This window comes from Caloenas nicobarica, chromosome 2, assembly GCF_036013445.1.
Source record: "Caloenas nicobarica isolate bCalNic1 chromosome 2, bCalNic1.hap1, whole genome shotgun sequence".
NCBI classification, from domain to species: domain Eukaryota; kingdom Metazoa; phylum Chordata; class Aves; order Columbiformes; family Columbidae; genus Caloenas; species Caloenas nicobarica.
In genome coordinates, this window is record NC_088246.1 from 164,721,806 (window position 1) to 164,745,710 (window position 23,905).

The 23,905-nt window shown below is 50.5% G+C and overlaps 1 protein-coding gene across 1 annotated transcript in view; it reads left to right on the forward strand.

Annotated features, from left to right (window-relative positions):
- ARHGAP39 (Rho GTPase activating protein 39) overlaps window positions 1-23,905 on the forward strand; it is a 134,500-nt gene that overhangs the window by 89,665 nt on the left and 20,930 nt on the right. Inside the window, exon 3 of the mRNA XM_065629692.1 lies at window positions 11,619-11,699. Coding sequence (XP_065485764.1) covers window positions 11,619-11,699 — 81 coding nt within the window. The remainder of the gene's footprint in view (window positions 1-11,618; window positions 11,700-23,905) is intronic.

A 23,905-nucleotide genomic window follows, 5' to 3' on the forward strand; every position in this document is an offset into this window, starting at 1 on the left:
CCCAGGGCAGTGCTGGAGTCACCATCCCTGGAGGGGTCACCATCCTCAGACGTGGAGATGAGGTTCTCAGGGACATGGGGTAGTGCCAGGGGTGGGGTAACAGTTGGACTAGATGGTCTTGAGGGTCTCTTCCAACCGAAATGATTCTACAATTGTAATTCAGGAGCACTCCAACTGGGACAGAAAGCCACCAGTGGTTCCACAGGCTGTGAGCCCTCGGATGGACCTGGCCTCAGCGCAGGTTCCGGCAGGGTTTGTAGGATGAGCTTTCTTCTGGGCTGTCATATCTTAAAAATCACAAGATGCCAAACTCTTCCGCTCTGAGGCGGCAGAAGGGCTATTTCAATGCATTGGCATGGCCAACTTGGACAGAGAAGGGATGTGACCATCACTGCTGGACCGGGCAGCTCAGGTGCCACTTGTCCCCCTCCAGCTGATGAACCCAAGTCCTGAGGTCTTCCCACAGAGGAAGAGCATGGAGGACGCATATAAAACCCATCCAGCTCCGGGAATACCACTTTGGTATTTCTGAAAGCAGCAGTAAATAAACTTTGCTCCTTGTTGCCTTCTCCATCCGCTGGTACCAGAGGACTGAACATTTCTGCTTCCTCAGCGGCTGCTCCCAAGGTCTAAAAAACCCTCCAGAAGCAGCTGAGGGGACTTGGGCACAGCCTTCTCCTCTGGTTTCTATGGAAGGGCTTGTTCTGAAACAGCATTTGGTGTCCTTTACATTTCCGTGGTGTGTTCATCTAGAAACGAGCATCTTGGTACTGCCAATATCCCAAGGTTGGAACAGGGCCACCCGTGGCTTAAATAACATTTTTGTGGGTTAAGTCTGTAAAGCCTGGGCAACATTTAATGCTGAGATAACTAACCACGTCTGCCCTCAGATGCATGGTGTGAATGTTGGGGTTGTCCTGTGCAGGGACAGGAGTTGGACTCAATGGTCCTTGTGGGTCACTTCCAGCTCAGGATTCTGTGCTTCTAAGAATTTTCCAAAGGATGTGCTGGGTTCTCGATGGCCGTGTAGACCTGCTCCTTTCTGAGATGTGCTCCTGTCTGGCTCTTGGGGCGAAGGCTGGGAGACAAGAGCTTCTTCTGCATGAAGATCAGAGGGCTGGAACAGCTCTGCTATGGAGAAAAGCTGAGAGAGTTGAGGATTGTTCATCCTGGAGAGGAGAAGCTCCAGGGAGACCTTATTGCAGCCTTTCTGGACTTAAAAGGACCTGTAAGAAAGACTATGAAAGACTTTTTACCAGGACAAGGAGCAACAGTTTTAAAGCTAAAAGACAGAAGGTTTAGATGGGGCATAAGGAAGAAATTGTTGGCCCTGAGGGTGGTGAGAGCCTGGCCCAGGTTGGCCAGAGAGGTGGTGGATGAACCATCCCTGGAGACATCCCAGGCCAGGCTGGACGGGGCTCTGAGCAACCTGAGCTGGCGCAGATGTCCCTGCTCATGGCAGGGGGGGCACTGGCTGAGCTTTGAAGATCCTTTCCAACTCAAACCATTTGATGGTTCTGTATTTGCCTTGCTCTCCTGTGTCCTCTCACTTCCCATTTTCGCCTTCTGTTGGACACACCTTGCCCAATAAAGGATTCACATCCTCAGGACAGGAGATAGTCCATCATCCAAGTGGGCAGGATTGGGGTTCAAACTCCTTTTTCCACTCACCAGTCCTCAGGCCACCCGTTTCCAACAGCTGAACCCATCACAGCTGACTTGCTCGGAAGGTTTTTTGGTTTAATGATTACCAGACAGTCCCCCCCCACCCAGGCTTCCTACTCTCCTGCTGCTTCCACGAGATCCTAAATTTCACAAACCTCGTTAGGCATGATGCTGGGGAGGATGCTAATTGGAACCATCAGGGTTGGGGGGAGACAGGCAGCTTCGTCGGGTGGGAATGGGCTTTCAGGCTGTAATTAAAGCCGGGAGCTCTTGGCAGGAAATCACTTTCCAGGTCACGCGTCTTTCCACACGCTGCCAGCAGATTGCGCGTTGCTCGGAGGCTGCACACAAAGCCGAGCTCCCAAATTCACTGTCTTCTGATGTTTTTTGCCTTGTCTTGTCCCTGTTATTGACTTTGCCAGTGTTATTCCCACCCATGGCATGACAAGAGACCAGAATTTTTCCTCTCCGAGTGAGATTCACATCTGCTGATGTTTGGCATCACCGTGGATTTCTCCTGGTCAGCACAGATCAAAGAGCAACTCGGTTGGACTAGACGATCATTGTAGGTCCCTTCCAAAATAAATATTCTGTTCTTCTCATGCCTTTATTTACATTTCTCTCAGCATCTCTAAGCAGGTCGCAAGGATCATGGAGATCGGTTGGGTCAACTTGCATTTCTGCTGCTCAACATCCATGGGGATGTTGAGTGAGTGACCTCTTGTGATCGCCTACCATAGGTCACCAACAATTGCCACCCTCTCTTAAATATCAAGAGAAGATGTAATGGTTTCACAGGTGCTTTTGCTCACCTTGTAATGAGAAACTCAAATATTGAACTGCTTCTGGGTGGGTTTCATGGTTGGTGTTGGCTCCTCTGGCCAGAGGTCTAGAGAAGTTCCTAGAAAGGTTTGGGTTGGAAGGGACCTTCAAAGGTCCTTCGTTAATTTGCTTTTGCTCACCATGCTCTGGTGCTATTACAAAATGATAACGATGTGAGCGAAGCTTTTGGGTGATGAACCATCTGAAAAAGTACACGGATATTTGGAGACGACGGTGAGCAGAAAATGCATTTCCAGTATAAACGTAACAGCATCTGAAGATGTAGCTCCCCTTCCTCATACTATTCTCAAATATTTTAGAGAAAAACGTTCATATCTTGCATGTCTTGCTCAAAGCCAAGGTGGAAGACGAAATCGGGGACAAAATGCTTGGTTCTGTTTCTTTTTAATATCCTCTCCTTGAATCTCCATGGCCTGCTGCAAAACAAGGCTCCAGATTAGACGGATATTTGTCTAATGCAGCCAAGTGCTTACGTCGATCGTCAGCCCCAAAATACAGTTTACATAACTGCAAAGAAAACCATCTTTTAACTTTTATTCGAAGCGGTGGCTGTAATTAAGAGTATGAAGCCTTGCAGGCCAGTGATTAGAATGGAGGATTAGGCACTGGGATTTCATTTCTATTCCTGGCTTTGCCATCGAGCTGTGCTATTTCAGTCCTCACTTTCTCTTATTTTAAAAATAAAAGCTACGCAACTCCCCGAGCCGCTCTGAAATGGTGCCACTTCCTATTCTAGGGGAGAGAAAAAAAGTCCTTTTTTAAAAAATTAATTTATTAGATATTTGCTTTTCTGCCAGAGGTTTCCCTGCTAAAGCTGCCAGAAGCAAGTTTGTATCTATGCTGGAGCCTTTGCAATCCACAGTTTAGGGTATTAATGGAAAAAAAAATCACCTTTGCAGTGTCCTACACCCCAGATGGGTCGTGGTCCACGCTGAGAAAGGGCTCCCATAGGCAAAAATATTCAAATTTGCCTTTTGCAAACACCACCGAGTGAGGCGGGAGGTGAGAGGCAGCTCCAGATGTGCCGCTCCCCCAGATGTGCCGCCCCTCCAGGTGTGCGGCTCCTTCTTGCGCGTCGCCGCAGCACAAAAGCAGCTGCTGGCGTTTCATGCTGATGTTGCTGCTCCTGACATTCTGTGCAGTTTTGAGGTTCGATGCTCCTTTTTCTGCCCACCGAGGGTTGCACCGGCATCATGCTGGGGAAATTCTGGCGTTGCAAGCGCCAGAGCCGATGGACCTTGCAGCAAACATGCCGGGGCAAAGTGGTTCAGCCTCCCCAGACGGCAAATGTCGGGAGTTCTGAGCATCTGCTGTATCTCACGTTGAAAACCTCAGCCAGGCATCTGACTTAGCGATTGTCATAGAAGACATTTGGCAATCGCTTTTGGAATCTGGCTCCGGCGTAATTAAGCTCACCCAAGATCCCATTAGTCAAATAGGGGATTAGCCCGGAGTCCCGAGTCCCAGCTGCGTTTGGGCAGGTGATGTGGGGGTTGGTGCAGAAGGACAGGAGCCACTCATCTTGCGGCGTTTTAATTTGATTTTTTTTTCTTCCCTTTATTAAGCTGTCCTAATTCCCGATTTAGGCTCCTTTAAAGCAGAATAACCAACCCTTGGTACTATATTCACTAAATCAGTGAAGGAGGAGAACGAGGACCTCTTTGCTTCCTCTTCGCACCCAACAGTGAGAGGTGCTGCCAGTACAACCACTTACATGATTTATTTTGATGTAGGTTGTCCTGCAGCTTCACAGGCGATGCAGCAACTTCATGACCGTCACTTCACGTCCTTGCTGCTGGCATCCCGGGCAGATCCAGATGCTAAAATCTGCAGGAAGGGCCACCACCTTCTGTTTCTTTTCTGGCCAGGGTAGCAGCTTCCAAGTGTCTAGTTCCTCAAGTTCTTTTCTTGGAAAGATCAGTGGAGTGAGCATGGAGATGTTCCTCCGAACGAGATCTGGCTGGTTTTGCTGGTACTGGACATCACAGAATCATTGTGGTTGGAAGAGACCCTCAAGATCATCCAGTCCAACCATTCCCCCAGCCCTGGCACTGCCCCGTGTCCCTGAGAACCTCATGTCCGTCTGTCCAGCCCCTCCAGAACGGTGACTCCAGCACTGCCCTGGGCAGCCTGTTCCAATGCCCCACAGCCCTTTGGGGAAGAAATTGTTCCCCAGATCCAACCTCAACCTCCCCTGGCGCAACTTGAGGCCGTTTCCTCTGCTCCTGGCGCTTGTTCCTGGGGAGCAGAGCCCGACCCCCCTGGCTCCAAGCTCCTTTCAGGCAGGTCAGAGATCAGAAGGTCTCCCCTCAGCTCCTGTTCTCCAGCTGAACCCCCAGCTCCCTCAGCCGCTCCCATCACCCTTGTGCTCCAGCCCCTCACCAGCTCCGTTCCCTTCTCTCAACTCGCTCCAGCACCTCAAAGATTTTCTTGGTGTGAGGGGCTCAAAACTGCCCCCAGGATTCAAGGTTTGACCTCCCCAGTGGCACTATCACTTCTCCAGTCCCGCTGGCCACCCCAGTGCTGGTACCAGCCAGGATGCTGGTGGCCTCTTGGCCACCTGGGCACACGCTGGCTCATGTTCAGCTGCTGTCACCAACATCCCCAGGTCCTTTTCTTTTCCAGCCGTTCTTCCCCAGCCTGGACCGTTCATGGGGTTGTTGTGACCCAAGTGCAGGACCCGGCACTTGGCCTTGTTGAACTTGGTGGTGGCTTGAACATCAAATGTCCCATCAGGTACGTGGTTTTGGGCTTGAGTACCCATTGTGGTGGCCCAACAAAGTCTTGCTTTTTGTACGCTCATGCTTTCTTGTTGTTGGAAGCAGTGGAGGGAGGACACTTTGCTCCAGGGTTGCCATTGCAGTCTTTCTTCTCATCTCTGGCAGCTTCACACTGTGTCTTCACAGCCATTTGCTTTGGTTTGTCAGCTTTGCTCTACCCTACAATGGCCAACCAGGCGGCTCTTCACCTGTTTGACTCAGCTGTGAACGTCAGCTATAAAAAATAGCTGAGAGTCAGTTCCCAGCTGGGACATCCATGGTCCAGGTCTGGTGCTGCTCTTGTTGCAGCAGCCCAGCATCTTGGTTTGGGTCACGATACACGTTGGTGTCATGACCCCCAGTCCCAGAGAGCCCCAGGGAGCCGAAAACCCTCCATACCCGTCAAACCTGGGATCTGCAGGAAGGGGACGTAACTTCTGGAGGTGCGTAGACCTCACCGGTGGCAGTGGGAGAAGCTCTCTGTCCATCACACAGGACCGCAGGGAATTCAACCTTCACCCATTGGGTTTGATGGTCCCGTTTTGGAAGTGACCTGACTCTGGTTGAGCTTTTAAGGGGAAACCCCTGTGTTCCTACCAGACTTTCCCCGGGGATGCTACCAGACGTTTCTGCAACTCCATCACCACAGAGGAGGATGTTCCCATGCGTCGAGGTGCTGTAGACCAAGGAGAAGACCATCCCCTTGGGAAATCACAGGCTAGAACAGATGCCAGAGCAAGATGCCAATGTGGAGAATCATTTGTCCTCTTCCCAAAATCAGTGCAGAGCCTCATCTTCTGATAAGCCAGGGCAAACACAGGCGTTTGTCGGGGTGTTGCTTCTCTGGATTGCAAAAAATCCCAGCAGGTTTCACAGCTGTTAAAAAAATATATAAAAATAATGTATCCATCCTGTTTGCTTGGCATAAAGGGTAACGTCATCCTAACAGGATCGTTTGCTTATCTGCAGAGTTCTCCTGGATGCAGCAGGGCTGTAGCAATGCCAATTTTCCTTCTGCAGAGCAGGTTAGGCTGGAAGGAGCGCAGACGGCAGCGGGTCAGCTCCTTGGAGCCTGACAAAATCGCTCTGAAGGCTTTTTGGTCCCTTCGATGCAAACTCGGATGCAGCTGAAATCATGGGAGTGAGGCTGCTGTGAAGACAGAAGTGTGGGGCTGCTGCCTGTCCTGGGATTTGGGACTAAAAATCAGTGTTTTCTGCACATTCTCATCCCCCTGGGATGGAGGGTACCTCTGCACCCTCCCTGAGAAGGGCACTGCTGGCATCGAGGCAGAAATAGAAGGAAGAAAAGTCCTTAATCTTCCAATTTATCTCCCGGTAAGGTGTGTGCTCCCACGCTTGGGGGTTTATTTAAGGGGTAATGTTTCGGGAGCTTGCACTTATAGTTTTTAAAGCAGCAAAGGCAGGGATGCTTGGAGAGCATCTGCACTTCAGTCCGACTCTACCCATGCCCGGGGAGCTCTGGGAATACATCAGGTCTCCTGGGAGGGGGTGAATACAACAGAAAAATAAAAAAAATCTCCAGCCAAGCTTGCTGGCAGCGGCAGCATTTCCACGCGGTGCTGTGGTTCGCTCAGCAAGCGAGCGGTACCCTCCAGGGATGCTGAACGGTTTCCAGCCACCGGGGTCATGGCAAGCGGGCGTGATGCTCTGTCCGGGGAGGATTTAGATTTGCAGCATCAGCAGGGACGTCAGCGGAGCAGCAGGAGGGAGGGAAGGGTGTGTGTCGGCAGGTTGCGACTCGGGGACCACTCCAAAACATCCCACTCCCTCCTGCACCATCCCCCAGGCACCCACTGAGTCCCGACAAGCACCAAAGAAGCTGAAACCGCCGGGCAGGGATTGCTGCCGGCTCGTTCCCTCTTCCAGGTGCCTGGACCAAGCTCCACGTGCCCCTTTCCAGATGCTCCTCCGTCCCTTCAGTTGTTTCAGTCAGACTCCGAGGAACGGGTGTTTTTGGCGACGCGCCCACGCTGGGCGAAAAAGCAGCCGAGAGCTGTTTGCAGCCATGGCTGATGGAGCTGTTGCTACAGAGATCTTGCCAAAAACAGCCTCCAATCAGCTCCCGACGCTGGGCTGATGCTGAGCCCAGCTCAGAGCCCGGGGAGCTGCCAAAACGATAAATAGGTGTCAGCTTTGCCCGTAAAAACCCCGCGTTCGGTCCTGCTGGGGACAGCTTATTATTTCCTGAGTCTTTTTTAAAGCGTGTGCGTTTTGTGCCGCCTGTGCGAAATGTGGCATTTATCCTCCCCTGTGCTATTTCCCACCTTCCCTCTCAGCCCACCGCGTACCTGGAGGTTTGTTCCGTTTTGCTCTCATTTGGTTTCCTACCATCCTTCCTCCTCCTCGGATGCTGCTGTGAGCAGGAGGTTCTGAAGCTGTGGCTCAGCAGGCAGCACCAACCTGTGCCGGGTTTAACATCTGGCCTTACAAAGCCTTGTTTCGCAGGTTGGGCTTAACGTCAAGATTTGGAAGGTGCTTTTCCTCCCCCCCCAAAAAAATCAGTGTTATCTGTCTGAATGTCCTCACTGGAGATGCTGGCATCCAGCAGAGATGGAGACAGGCTGTTCAAGCATCAGGAGGAGCCCTCAATAGAGAAAAGGTATTTTAACCTCAGAAAAATGTGCGTTTTCATTAAATCATCAAGTAGTTTGGGTTGGAAGGGACATTTAAACCTCATCTGTTCCAACCCCTGCCATGAGCAGGGACATCTGCACCAGCTCAGGTTGCTCAGAGCCCCATCCAGCCTGGCCTGGGATGTCTCCAGGGATGGTTCATCCACCACCTCTCTGGGCAACCTGGGCCAGGCTCTCACCGCCCTCATCATAAAAAATTTCGTCCTTTTAATCCAGTGGCTCTGTTAGTCTGACCTTTATGAAGCACAATTCATAAGGAATTGGCTTAAAAATCTTTAAAAAACAGCTTACTGGAGGGGGCAGGCAAAGGGTAGGGGACAAATGCTCCACGACATCGCTGCACGTGGGACACTGAGCCAGCAGGAATCCAACAGTGATGCTGCTTAAATATTAAATAGCTGGCAAGTCTGCCCTTGGCTCCCCAGCAAGTTCCACACCCGCCGCTTCCAGCAGCTATTCATTTATGCCGAAATCTCAGTAAGTGACTTTTAATGACCCCTGCCCTGAAATTCAGCTTATCTTGGAGAAGCCGAGTGCAGCCAGCTTGGCCACCCCCGAGTTTGTGCAACCACCGCCCCGTCCTCCCGCAGATCCCTGTGGAGATTCCCCCTCGGTTCCCACCACGATGCCTCCGGGCATTGGCTCCAGCCCCAAATCTTTGCTCTTCCTGCATCTTGATGGGTGTTTGGCAGGATGGACTCAATCAACATCCATTCTGTCCATGCAGAAACTTTGGCAGAGATGGTCCAGATGTGCCAGAGGATGCTGAGTTAGTGTGGATGGGGATAACTATGGCCGACGGGAAATGAAACCCATTTGGTTCAAGATGAAGGCAGGTTACGGAATCGTAGAATCATATTGGTTGGAAAAGACCCTCAAGATCATCGAGTCCAACCGTTACCCCAACCCTGGCACTGACCCCTGTCCCTGAGAACATGGGGACAAGTTGTCCAGAGAGGTGGTGGATGCCCCATCCCTGGTTCGGTGCCTCTGAACTGGGGCTGCAGGGTTGGGATCTTCAAGCAAGGCTTTTTCAGGCTCCACACCACTAAGTATTAGACTGAAATAATCATGGATTCTATGTTTTGGGGCTCCAGTTTCAAATTCACACTGGGACAGAAAGCGCAGAAGGGGTTACATTAAGACAAGGGTTGTAATGTAACCGTGTGCTGCATGAAATACTGAATTTGGAGCAGAATTTCCCTCCTTAGATATTTCATCCAGGTTTGGAAGTCAGATGTGAATAACCTCCATTCACCCCTGAGCTCACACATCCCTCACCTCCCGCATCCAGCTGGCACCGGCTGGGATATTAACGATGTATTACGGGCCAGAATATTAAAAGCCACGTAACTCCACGGCCGTTTCAACAGCCTTCGCTGTGTTTGGAAGAACCTTTGCACCAAAGCTTCCGAAATTCCAGCAGCTCCCCGTTGGCCGAGGAGCCACTGATGTCGTTACTGGGAATTTATGGTCGGCTCGTTTTCTGGTAACTGGTTGGCCAGTATTTTGAAAAATATGAGGCCAGAAGGAACTCTGGATGACCAGGTGATATTTTTAATTGGTTTTTTTTTGAGGGGAAGGGGCTTCACAGCAGGTAGCAAACCTCTGGAATTTGCCGTGATGGGAAACCATGGAGGCTGATACTGCTGCACGTTCAGGAAGGGATTAGACAAATTGAAGACAACTGGTCCATAAACATCTCAGAAGTGGGTGCCTTGGAGGACATGTCCCTGCTGTCACCCGTAACGCAGGGATTGGGTGCTGTGGAGCACATGGGCATGGACCACAGGCAGCAACCAGGGTCATTATGATCTTAAGGGTCTCTTCCAACCAAAATGATTCTATGACCTCTTCATAAGCAGCATCTCTTGCTGGCATGGTTTGAAACAGAGAACTAGGCTGGGGACACCATTGCTGTGACCCAGGAGGACATTTCTTACCTTGCAGAACTTTCCAAAAGGTCCATGAAGTAGAGCGAACAGACAGATTTTGCGTAGGGAAGCTAAGGTGGTCCTGAAGTCTTTGGTTCCTGGGGAAACCTGGAGAAAAGGGGAGTCTCCTTTCAGCTCCACCAGCACCAGGGATTTGCCTGGATGACACAGTCCCTGAAGGTTCTCCAGGCCATGACCGGGCAGGGATGCTCCCACCACAAGAGAAACCATGTTTGCCATGAGGGTCTTCCCCTTGTTCGGCTTTCATCACAAGATCTTGCTTGGAGGAGACCTTCCTCAAGGTCTTCTCCCAACATCCATTGCTCTTCTGTAGATGTTAGATATGACCTGTTTTAGCAGTGGGGCTCTTCGTTAGGAAGCTTCCTGAGCATTAATTCCAATCATCCAGAGCCTTGCCCATTGGGGAGGAGATCCTGGAGCCACAGATCTGGGTACAGCACTGGGTGTCAGAATGAGGAGCACTCATTTGCCTGCACTCGACAGGAAAAAGGGATTAAGCAACTCAACACAGTCATAATTTCAGGGCTTGGAAGCCTCATTAAAATTAGCTTTGACAGAAGCTTAATTTCATTGTGGCTTGAATAAAATTGTTGAGGTCTATCCTATTAAGGAGATTTGTTTATTTTCCTTTTTTCTTCTTCCCAAACCAACATCTGATCTGATTTGTATTAACGCAAGGTTCTTAATGTGTACACAGAGGGGTTTTAATGCTGCTTCTTCAAAAACTGCTCAAAATGTAGTTGTTTCTCCAGATGTTTGCTGTTACGTTCGGATGCGGAGCAAATGTCCAATAATTTGCTCAGTGCCCTGGGTTTTCTGAACGAGCCTGATTATTTGCACATCCCCACAGCGAAGGACTGTTTAAGGCAAAAAAAAAGACCTTTCCTTTGTTCGTTGAGCAAATACTGGCAATGAGTATGAGCAATATTGAAAAGCGTTGCCCTTAGACAAAGACTCATGGGTGGTCGCACGCCCTGTTGGGAGGTGTTGGAGGGTCTCGGCTGGTGAACAAGCATGAAGCCAAAGGGAACATGGACCAAGAGTAGGTTTGCTCTTTCAGGACAGGCTTTAGGCTGGTGATAGTCCAAAAAGTAGCGTGTAAATGCCGTCCTGCACCTCCATGTGCTTTTTGCGGTGTTTCTCCAACAGATGCACTCAGGTAAGGTGTCTCTTGGAAGAGGTTGGTAGTTGTTGGTGTGGGGACCTTCACCGTCTTCTGGGAGTGAAGGCTCTGTGGGCTCAGATGGAAGCAACTACGATGTGGTAGACAAAAAATGTGCCAAAAAGGGCTTTTCTGGTGCTTCCCGCCTTTGCCCACATTGGCTTCAACCATCTGAGCAAGAGTGATGCTCAAGGCATGAGAATGGGCTGCACTTGGCAAGGACCATGGGTGGGACAAAACCATGAGAAGTTTAGGGTCCATCCAGACGTGTCTACAGCCGTTCTTCACAAATAAGCAGAGTTTAAGGGAAAATACGGTGTTTCCAGGGCTCGAAATAAAGCTGGAGACCACAGCCGTGGAGGGCTTGGTCATCATCTGCTAAACAACTAATTAATGACTCAAAGCTTGACACAAAGAGGTGGGAGTAGGTTCCAGGTGCAGAGCCCAGATTAACGGGGACCAGGAGCCCGTCTCTGTGGATGCATTTTCATTAGTCCTAAAGCAAAGAAGAGTTTAATGAGAACACATGCACATTGCAGTAACCATTGGTAACTCCTTGTTCACTGTTACTCTATTGCAGTTCGTCGCCTTCCGGAGTGTTTGAGAAAGAATATGACATTTATCGGGATTACAGTGCGGAAGGTCAACTCCTCCACTACAGGTAGCCAAAAATTTCCCTCTGGTATTGGGGTTGGGGTCTTCAACGTGGCCTCGGTGGCGAGGTGGGGGTATGGGACAGCCCGTGTTTTCTTTATGCTCTTCTGATCCTCCTCCCCTTCCCCTTCCCTTCACATGCTGTGGTTTTTAGCTTTACTACCACCCTTAAATGAACCTTAAGATGGATTTTGATGGTTCTTTGGAGAAAGGACCATTGTCTTCATGCGGTGGTTCTCGTTTGAGTGGCTCCTACCCGTGACCAGGAGCTGGAGCGGGACAGGAGGAGCATCAGGGCTGTTGGGTGATGGGGTCACACATCAGGGTGAGCTCCTGGTCTGCGGGGTTTCATTAGGTTCCATCACCAGTTTGGGAAGGGGCAGGACTGACCCGGTGCTGCTGGTCCACCCCAACGCCTGCCATCACGGTGGAGTGGTGGCTTGAGCATCTCTCCACACTGGAACTGGTTTCTAGACTCTTCCTTAGGATTTTTACATTGAATATAAGCAGGTTTGTGTGCATATGGATTTAATCCATCACCGCAGTGAGCCTGGGCGCTCGGTGTGCTGCCTCCATAGAGCCCTGGAGGTGGAAAAGCCTCCTGAGAAATGAAGCTGTCTCTTCCAGCCTGTGGGTCCAACCGCTTTTCAGAGTCCGTTGGTAAGACAGATAAGAGCTTTCTCTGGCTTGGATCAGGATTTCAGGTACTAAAGCAAACGACACCTCCAGCTTTCACGGATTTATGTTGCTAGAAAATAACGCGATGTGGTGCTCATCTTCATTACAGCTCAAAATGCCCCTCTTAGAGTTTGCAGAAGCGGTTCAGGTGTACGAACACCGTGATTTCTCACTAGTACTGATGTGGACTAATGCCTTGGACACGGGCAAAAAAATCACCAGAACTGAGTACGTCTGAGTAGATGATCAGAGGTGGGGAATGATCATGTGCTGGGCTCCTGGAGTCCGGCCCAGCGCCTGCATCGCCGCTTTCCAAACAAGCTTTTTGCCTTCGAAACGCTAAGTATTGTGAGCAGAGGTGGATTTAGAAGGGCTGAGGAATTGCTCTTGTTACAGCCCAGATGGCTCCTTGACCATCCTTTCTTGGTGGCCAGATGATGGATCTTAACTGACCCACCTCGTCCTGCCTTGGAGAGTTTGGGAGATATCCCTCTTGGTCACCACCTACCAGGATGGAGGTGGTTGTGAGGCTCTGTGACCTCCCCATAGACCCAGACCCCATCCCAGCCTGTGCAAATACAGTTTTTAGTACTGGCATCATCCAGATCAAATCAGGAGGGAACAGGGAGGATGAACACCAGCACTGGATGTTTTTACTAACAGAGACCCACAAACAAGCGATGGCCTGAAGCCGTTCTCTATAACACCACGTTCATCCCAATTCCTACCTTTAAGACAGCAGGTCTATAGACCACGGTCAAATTTGGGGTGTTTTGGAGTTGGCTCCCACCTGGTTACTCTGGGCTTTGACAATTTCCCCCAGTTTCTGTGTTTTTCTGGAGATGCAGGTGAGTTGAAGCACCTCGGGCTCTTGCTTTGCTTTAGGTTCCCATGTTTGCAGTGGGAGCCGGGAGGGTGTGATGTCTTCCTTTCCATGTCGGTGTGGTTTACATCAGTCTCCACCCCGGTTCAAGACACACACAAGTGGAAAATCGCCCGACGGCGTTGGCCATGTGCCGTCCCGCCTGCCCTGTAATTCACTGCTTCTGTGGTCACCTTCCGGGAGCGTCAGAATTAATTAAAGAGGGGGAAAAACAAGCTTTCTAGGAGGGGAGACAAATAAGATGATGGTATCTGGTGTTTATCAGAATGTCCTCTGAGAGCACCAGCTGAGCTCAGAGAAACCTGCCCGTAGAATCATGGAATATCAGGTTGGAAGGGACCTCAAAGATCCAAAGATCCTCAAAGGTCCAACCGTTCCTGGTAAAATAAGGGTCTAGACAAGCTGGCCCAGCAACCTGGTCCAGCTGAATCTTCAAAGTGTCCAATGTTCAGGAATCCACCACTTCCCCGGGGAGATTATTCCAATGGCTGATTGTTCTCATTGTGAAGAATTTCACTCTTGTGTCAAATCAGAATCTCCCCAAGAGCAACTTGTACCTGTTGCCCCTCGTCTTTTCCATGGGACTCCTTGTAAAAAGGGAGTCTCCAGCTTCTTTATAGACAACCTTGAAATACTTGAACATACTAGGGTCCTTAAACCTAATTTCATTATTACAAAGGACATTGTGGCGAAAGTAAAGGCTCCACAAAGGACAGAAAGCCGAGAACCGAGTGCAAGGACAGCAAAGAATCATGGAATCGTAGAATGGTTTGGGTTTGAAGGGACATTTAAAGCTCCCCCAGTGCCACCTCTGCCATGAGCAGGGACATTGGCACCAGCTCAGGTTGCTCAGACCCCCGTCCAGCCTGGCCTGGGATGTCTCCAGGGATGGTTCAGCCACCACCTCTCTGGCCAGCCTGGGCCAGGCTCTCAAAAATGTCTTCCTCATGTCCCATCCCAAGGTACCCACGTGGGCTGGGTTGGTGACAGTGACAACTTCCATGGAGTCTCCATCAGACAAGGTGAGGGGACAGCCCAGGGTCCAGCCATGATCAGCAGGGGACAAGGCTGAGCAGGGACCTTCTACAACATGGTTGAGGCTCAGTGGCTTGAAAACAATTAGGAATAAATCTGAATTTATGTAGGTGATCTCTTTACATTATTTTCACACGATTTTTATGGCTTGGGTGTTTTTTGTTTTGTTTGGGGCTTTATTTTTTGAGCAGAAGCATTTGCATTTATTTAGTGGAAAGAATTGTTCAGCTTCCTGGGGATGTTGATGGCTTTGAGGAACATATTTGTGTCTCCTAGAGAGTAGTCAGGACCCCAAAGCATCTGCTGGGTGGATGCAATTCCCTGTTTGCAGGCAGGAAGAGTGAGGAAGAGTGGGAGGGAGTGGAATTTGGCAGCTTTGGATCATCCGTTTGGGTTGGAAACAGGGTTTGCCTTGAAGATGCTTCAGTTGGGAGCCGAGCCTGTATCCAGGAGCGAGATGGGGCGGTGACAGGGACCCGGGGCGGTGACAGGGACACGGAGCAGTGACAGGGACACAGAGTGGTGACAAGGACACACCGCTCTCTATCCTGAGCATTTTTTTTCTGCAAACAGCGTTAGTGACTTGGCACCGATGGGTTCTGACCCGCTGCCAGCTGGGTGACGGTGCCGGCTCCGAACTGCAAGCAGAGACGAGGGACGATGAGGATTTTAGGGACAACAATCCCCATCCACCAGCTGGCTTGTCCCCGTGGCCACCCAAGCAATTAAAATATTAAATTTCACTGTGATTTGCACACACGACCTGTTTGGATCAGCATGTGCTTTGCTGCAGGAGATGGCTCCATCATCCCGACCTGTAAAAACCCGACAGCCCTTCCCGCCCTCCCCCCCGACCACTTCCAGCCAGGAAGCTAATTAGCAGCTTTGCTTAATTAGCCAAGAGTGGACTGGCTTCTGGGAGAACAGGGTCTCAAGTGCCCTCTGTCTGGGGGCTGCTGAGCGATGGAGAGAGGAGCCGACACGTTTTTTTTTGTTTTATTTTTAACCATGCGGGTGCCACGTGCACTCATCAAAGCTGAAATCGAAGACCTCGTGATGTCAGGGATAATTTCATATTAATGAGGGTTAATTTTAAGGACAAGAATGCATGGCACATCCTGAAAATCCCCCTGCACAAAGGCGTCTTGGTTTCAGCTTCTCCAGAGCTTGGCTGGCAGCTCTTCCTTGGGTGGACCAAGGTTGGGCAGATCCCAGAGGGTGCGAAAGGGGATGGTGGTGAGCAGCACCCGTGGCACAAGGGAGGTCACCTGGAAGCCTGGTTTTAAATTAAAAGAGGGGAGATTCAGGCCAAACATGAGGAATTGTTGCCCCTGAGGGTGGTGAGAGCCTGGCCCAGGTTGGCCAGAGAGGTGGTGGATGAACCATCCCTGGAGACATCCCAGGCCAGGCTGGACGGGGCTCTGAGCAACCTGAGCTGGTGCAGATGTCCCTGCTCATGGCAGGGGTTGGACTGAATGACCTTCAGAGGTCCTTTCCAACCCAAACCATTCAATGATTCCATGATTCTAAGCCCAACATTGACAGCTACTGGATGGCTTGGAGGGATGTACTCACGGCCGCGCGTGGGAGCGGGAAGACCCTTGAGGAACCTCTGCCTGAACTGGCCACGACCCAAGTGGTGGGACCATTGTCCAGACAGCTCTTTCTGATGCTTGGGGACAGGTGTTTGGGAAAGGCTGGAGCTCCAGCATCCTTGGTTGGGTTGCAGGGGGATGGGAGAACCTCTGATCTTCCAGTATTTAAGAGGTGGCTACAAAGAAGATGGAGACTCCTTGGAGTCCCATGGAAAAGACAAGGGGCAATGAGTACAAGTTACTCCTGGGGAGATCCCGGTTGAGCTCAAGAGGGAAATTTTTCACTGAGAGAACTGTCAGCCATTGGAATAATCTCCCCAGGGAAGTGGTGGATTCCCCAGCATTGGACACTTTGAAGGTTCAGTTGGACCATGGTGCTGGGCCAGCTTGTTTAGGCCCTTCTTTTGCCAAGAAAGTTTGGACCAGATGATCCTTGTGGTCCCGTCCAACCTGGGATTCGAGGATTTTATGCCAGCACTGAGGTGGTGATTGCGAAATGGGCTGGCACCCAAGCAGAGCTTTAAAGACTCCATGGTGGAGTGGGTTGAGCTCTTGAGAACTTCCACTGGAGCAACACTGCCCCAGCTCCTCCAGATCCAGCCACTTCCAAACATCATTCATGAAATGATCCTGGAGGATTCACCATTGGGTGGGAGATCAGGTCTCCAGCCCAACAACCTTCTCAGGTCCTTCTAACCCTCTCCTCCTCCCCAAGTCTTGTGTTAGTCCCACAGGTTTTTCTCAAAGCCATGGTAGGTGCATGTTGCCTCCTTTGAAGGCCAAGAGGTGGACAGACAATGGACTTGGCAGAGGGAGAGAGGTTTGAGTTACACGATGTGTCAGTAGGTCTCTGGTGGCTTAGGAAGCTTGGTGAGACCTCGGCTGTGGCTTATTCCCTTCTGGGCATCTGTCACCTCCTCCCCTCTGGGTGGGAAAGGAGAAGCTGCAGGACTTACAGATGTTTGGACAAAGTGTGGGAGCGAGATGGCTTGTGAGGGGACAGCTGTCCTCGTGTCCAGGCAGATGGAGAAGCAGGAGATTGGCTGATGGGGGAGAGGTCCTGTGGCATTGGGGATCAGCTGCCTGGGTCGCCCCAGGAGCAGGCAGGGGTTTTTTCCACTTCCTTGACAGCGCTGGCTCGGCACTCCCGGCCACCAACCGCTACCAGAGATTTTCTAATAGAATGAAGATTAGTGGGTGTCATTAAGAGGATGACATCTTGGTCCGTCTGTCTAGAAGGCATTTGTAGGAAAGCCAAATCCCATCAATACAGGCAGTTACGATAGGCATTCTTAACCCTTTCCTCTTTATTCCTTCTGCTTTGTGATTCCTGGAGCCTAGTTGCTTAATGTCCTCATTTTTCATAAAATCATAGAATTGTTTTGCTTGGAAGAAACCCTCAAGATCATCAGGTCCTGATTCTACCATCATCCTCTTGAGAGGGTTGAGCTCTGCTAATCCATGCAGTTGTTTTTGTCAATAAGTCTTATTTCCCACATGGGACAAATCCCAAGTCTCTGTTGTTGTCCCTTTGTTGGCCAGTCAATGTGTGCAGTGTCCAAGGCTGCTAGAGCCCGTCTTCAGATCAGAGACCTTCAACTTGCTCCTCTGAATTTCTCTCCTCTCCCTGCACAAAGCTGCCCTGCTCCTGTGACCTTCTTTGTTCCATACTGCTGATTGGGTGGATGTCATGTACCACGTGCAGGTGGTCAGGGCTTTGTGGCCACCAGGAAAATGTTGGAGCTTCTTGGCTGAGGGAAATGCAACATATTGGACATGGAGCACAGCAGCAAAGCATTAATGATTCTCTTCTCCCTTCCTGCACCATGGGAAATGGGAGGTTCATTTCTTGGAAACTTGCCGAAAACAGAAGAACCAGACCAAAAAACATGCCCTGGTCCCTGCTGTAGGTTCCTCTGCTCTGGAAGAAGTTGAGAAATCTGCTCACTTGAGTATGGAGTGTCTGTCTCTTAGGGACACTTCCAGTTTGGCTTGGCTTGTTCTGACAGTAATAATTCCAGAATCACAGGATGGTTGGGGTTGAAGTGATGTCTTGCGATCATCCAACCCAACCCACCTGTTAACGCGGGGTCACCAGAGCAGATCGCACAGGGTCGCATCCAGGCGGGTTTGAATGTCTCCAGAGAAGGAGACTCCACACCTGCTCTGGGCAGCCTGGTCCAGGGCTCTGGCACCCGCAAAGTGAAGCAGTTTCTCCTCCTCCTCAGATGGAACCTCCTGTGCTTCAGTCTGTGCCCATTGCCCCTCATCCTATCATTGGGCACCACTGAAAAGAATCTGGTCCATCCTCTTGACACCCACCCTTGAGGTCTCTTAGGTCAGACGTGGAAGCAGAGGTGACCAGTGGACTGTCCTCCAGCAGTGGAGGAGCTGGAATAGCTCCTCAGGGCCTGGATTTGCTGCTGCCCTGCCTGTCCACCCCTTCTTTCTCCTCCCAACTGCAGTGATGGCAACATGCATGCTTCAAAGCTGTGGAGAAACCCTCATTGTGTTCTTCAGAGCTGGAGAAGCCATGGCCACCCACTGCAACTCGTGTTGGTGCCTGGTTGTATCTCCAGCTCTGCCCTGGCTTTGTCTGTTTGGTAGAGAAGTAGGATGTCCAACCCATGGGGAGGGAGGAGTGGATCCTGTTTCTGCTGAGGACATGTTAGGAGAGCAGGACAGCAACTGCTTCATCTCCATAGGATCCTTGACGTCTTGACATGGCCTTCCTCAATTTGTCCTGGACCTTCCCAGTCAGGAGAGTTTAAAGAGGTCTTGGATCTTCTTGTGGTTTTCAACATCTCATGGTCAACAGGAGTCACTTCATAGCTGACTGTCTAGCAAAGCAAGGATGGAATTGAGCAGAAAATTGAGGTTGGTTTCCAAAAGACCTGGCACCATCTCTCTGATAGCTCCACAGAGCTTCATGTGGCCCATCAGGCACTGGAGGTTTAGGAGTTGGTTGTGTGTTTGTCTGCTGGGCAACCTCGCAGTTGGCCAACTTTCTATGGTTCTCTTCATCTCTTAGCTCTTACATGGGTCATGCGCTCCAGATGTTTCTAGATCCATTCTCCAGCCATGGGAGTGTTTGGTGTCCAACTCTTGCACCAGCCATGTTCAGCCCTTCTCCATCTGGGCAGAGGTGGTTGTTGGTGCCGTGGTGCCTTCACACAGGTGCAGGGGACGGGTTTCATTTGCACTGTTGGCAAAGAGGTTGTGTGAAGCCAGGTACCAAATTCAGGAGTTGACTTGTAGGAGCTTAGAAGAAGCCTGGGACAGAGGTGAGGAGCCACCACACCAGACTTTGAATGTGGGTCCTGCCAGCTGGCCGTGCACTTGGTATGTGGGAACAAATACAGCCGTGAGACTGGGAAGGAGAAGGTCTCCAACCCCTTCTGGTTGCAACCTCTGGATTCATCCAGGCTTCCTGAGGAAGCCCATACCCTGGAGACAGGATCTCAGCATCTCCGGGCTGAAACTCCCTTCACCGCCAATGTCAATTTTAGCCACAGCGGCTGCAAGGCCACATTCCTCTTCCAGCCATGACAAAAATGCATCTCAAGTGTTCCCACAGCCATTTGCTGGCCGAGGAGACACCTGCCCCACAGAAGCACCGCGGTGGCCATCCCAGCTGTCCCACATGGGGACACGTGCTGCTGCCAGCTGCTCGATTTATCTGCCGCCTCGTTCTGCTCAGGCTTCATCTTTCACGACTGTGAGTTAAAACCACAGCTTAAGGCATCTCTGAATAAATGTGCCCGTTCCTGATATTTAGACGTAAATCCATTATCTGGTTTCTTTAGAAGTGACTAATACCAGTGATTCCTTGGAGAACCATGAGATTAAAATCCTCTATTTTGAAGCAAAATTGAAGAGTGACTTGGAGGGTTCATCACTGTTCTTGAGGAGGAGAGGCAGGCGCCAATCTCTTCTCTTTAGTCACCAATGCCAGAACCCCAGGGAATGGCAGGAAGATGTGCCAGGAGAGGTTTAGGTTGGACATGAGGAAAAGGTTCTTCACCCAGAGGTGCTGGACACTGGAACGGGCTCCCCAGGGAGGTGTCCTGGCCCCAACCTGACAGTGTTCAAGAAGAGACTGGACAACGTCCTCAGACACACGGTGTGACCTGTGGGGTGTCCTGTGCAGGGACAGGAGCTGGAACCGATGATCCTGTGGGTCCCTTCCAACCCAGGACATTCTATGATTCTTGGATGTACCGCTGTGGTGCAACCTCCTGGGCTGGGACTTCTGCCCCGAAGTCCTCTAAGTCTCCATGAGACAGAGAGGAGACAATCCCCGTCTCTTCCTTCTTCTTCAGAAGGAAACAGCTGGTGTTTCCTTCTCAAATATAACTCGGAGCCTGGATCGTGGAGCTGGGAGCAGCTTCCTCCACTCTCTTTGCCACAGCCTTGCACTTTTTCCTAGCTCAGCCAAACATCAAACTGTCATCTTGCTCTGAAAAGTGAGCCACCATCCTCATCCTCAGCATGTGGAGTGCCCAAGTCATCACAGAATGGTTTGGGTTGGAAGGGATCTTGAAAGCTCATCCAGTGCCACCCCTGCCATGAGCAGGGACATCTGCACCAGCTCAGGTTGCTCAGAGCCCCGTCCAGCCTGGCCTGGGATGTCTCCAGGGATGGTTCATCCACCACCTCTCTGGGAAACTTGGGCCAGGCTCTCACCACCCTCAGAGGCAACAATTTCTCTCTCATGTCCATCCTGAATCTCCTCTCTTTGAGTTTAAAACCAAGCGATGCACCTGTAGTGTCCCTCTAAGCCAAGAAACCCTTCCTGCTGAAGAGCTTCCAGCAAACAGCCACCCTTCAGCTTCCAGGACCTGCTCTTCAAAGCCAACGTGCTGCTGATGGCTCGAACACAAACCAGAGCAGCAGGTCTAGCTTGGCTCCATGGCCAAAAGCTCTTCTCTAAGAGGAGTCACTCAATAAGCCTTGTGGCGACTATGGTGGCAATCAACAGCTTCAAAGTCACCCATCTCCTAGGATGGGTGGAGGTGATCCCGTGGGAGGAGGAATGAACTGGCATGTTGCCCCAACACCCAACATCTTTGTCTTGTCATAGTCCTTGGTAGGTGGCCGATCATGTCCCAGAGCCTGGTCAAAGAGGCAGGAGAGATCTTGCCGGTGGGGAAGAGCTGGAGGAGGTGACACCAAGCCACAGACTGAGCCCGGGGGTGTTCGTAGCATGAATGATTCAGCTTGGAAATACCAAGAGGATGAAGAGCTTTGGGGAGGGCTGTGTGCCGGGGCATGTGCAATCTGCTCGGGATGGGCAAGAGCTAAAAATCACCATTGTAGGAACTTGTTGTCATGCTTACAGAGACAAAGAGAGCAGATCTCCTATTGATCTGCTATTTAAGGAAATGTCACTTCTGCTCACTTTGTATTTTGCAGCTGATTCCTCTTCATGACAAAGGCTTCTCTGTTCTCCGTTCTCCATGTTCCCTCCTCCCTCTCAGAAAAAAGAAAAACATCGTCTTGTTTCAGTGACATTTGGGTTTCAGAAAACAGGCTGTTTCGGGTGATCAGTTTAATCGTCCATCTGAGGAGGGGAGAGCAGCCCTGATTGCTGCCAGGACGGGTTGTGTTGAGCATCTGCCAGCTTGGCAGATCCTGATCTTGTGCTTCCTCCCGGTCAGTTCCTAATGAGACTGATCATGGAGAGCTCGATGGAGACCTCCCCGTCACCGTGGCTTGTCCCCGTGTAGCCTGAGATCTTGCTGATCACAAACCAAAAGGACAAGGTGGATGCTGTGGCCAGGAGTGGTAGGTAACTGAAGCTGATCTAGACCTTCAGCAAGGTCAACCTGACCTTCAGCAAGGTCAACCTGGCCTTCAGCATGGTCAACCTGGCCTTCCTCAAGGTCAAACAGATGTTCAGCAATGACCTACCAGCCCATGGCTCACCAGGAACAGCCATCTGAGCTCCTTTCAGCACTTGCTTATTAGCTACAGGTGACAAAATCCCTTCACTATGGATTCTTGGCTTCTAATTTAGGGTCTGCAGGGTGGGCTGCAGACCTGTCCACCACACCATGTTCTGCTCAACGTGATGTTCAGAAGCTGTGACTATTTCACCCCATGTAGCTTGAGATCTTGCTGATCACTAGCCAAAAGGACAAGGTGGATGCTGTGGCCAGGAGTGGTAGGTAACTGAAGCTAATCTAGACCCTCAGCATGGTCAACCTGACCTTCAGCAAGGTCAACCTGGCCTTCAGCATGGTCAACCTGGCCTTCAGCATGGTCAAACAGACGTTCAGCAATGACCTACCAGCCCATGGCTCACCATGAACAGCCGTCTGAGCTCCTTTCAGCACTTGCTTATTAGCTACAGGTGACAAAATCCCTTCACTATGGATTCTTGGCTTCTAATTTAGGGTGTGCAGGGTGGACTGCAGAACTGTCCACCACACCGTGCTCCACTTAATGTGATGTTCAGAAACCGAAGCTATTTCACCGAAAAACGAGGGATTTCGTCATGTCAGCAGTGTCTCAGAGCTCTTCTTTCCCCTTGCTACTGCAAAAAGGGTGGATGAAAAATTCTGGGCTATTGAATGAGGTGGGGGGGACGGAAAGGCTCATTATCTCCCTCTTGTCTTGATTCATCTTCCGCTGCTGCTAATTAGAGCAGATGCCTTGGGAGCAGCTTTTCTGAGAGAGGAGGAGTTAGAAGCGCTCGGGCAGTGAACGTGGGAGATATTTCACGTAAAGATTTGGTGTTGTGGGCCTGAAGCTAAAAGCAATCAGATAGCGGCATCCAGAGAAAAGGGATCGGACAATCCCCGAATGCTGTAGCCTTCTCCTTTCATTAAAAAATAATTTTAAAAAAGGTATTTAGCCAGGGCAGCTTTCGCTTATCTTGGTCACAGGTATCAACCCTTCAGTAATATTCTAGTTGGAGAATGAAATTGTGTGCGGAGGAGCCTTGCGAGACCTTAGACACCCTTCAACCCAAGCTTTGCAGTCAACAGAGACGGGCTCTAGGTTGAGCTTCAGCCTTCCCATCGCTCTGAATTTCTCTCAAGACGACCCAGCCTGATGTTCAGCTTCCAGAAAAACCCGCGTCTCCTGTTGTACCCATCAAATGTTCCTCGTGATCCCACCACTGGTGTTGAGCAGGAGACGGAAAATAAAGGGCAGCTCTGACATCGTCTGGTTGGTGGTAATGCTGCATCCTCTCCATGGTTCCTCCATGGTTGGGTGGTCTCGTCCAGAACAAAGACCAAGTCCTGGATCAAATACCAAATCCTGGATCAAAAACCAAGCCCAGGATCAAAGTCCAAGTCCCAGATCAAAAACCAAGTCCCAGATCAGCCTGGGAAGGGGTTGGCAGGTTGTGGAGCTGGTCTCCTGCCACGTGGCTCCATCCGGAGCCATCAGCCACCAGCTGTCCCACCGGGAGCGGTGGGTGACATCTGGTGTCCATGAATACCAGCAGGGACACCAGCTCATCTCCTCCTGATCCTGACAAGTGTAAAACCTCTTCACATTGCAGCTCTTTTTGGTTTTCCCCATCAAAGAGATGTTTCAGTGCTCACCCTTGGCTCCAAATAACCATTTTATTGCCCGAACGATGCAGATTTCATCTTGTTTCCGTAGGAACTGGTTTTGACCATACCTGCAGGTTTCTTAAAAATGAAATCCAAAGAGGATGTGTAGATTTCCAGGTGTGTAGATGAAGACGGGAACAGATATTACAAGTGTAGAAGGGTTGGAGAGACCATGATGGGGTTGGGGCACACCTGCAGTGACCCCTAGTCTCATAAATGCTGTAAGCAATGAGGAATTTAAATTTTTTAATCTCATAAAAGCTGTAAGCAACATGGAACTTAAAATTTCAGGTACTGTCAAAGCTCTGGGATATTGATATACGTTGTAAGCATGTAATCTTGTATGTACACATTTTTGTGAACAACAACAGTTTCAGATAGAGAGCAATGAAGTCTTCGGGATGGAGGGTTGGACTCAATGATCTCAGGATCTCTTCCAACCAAAACAATT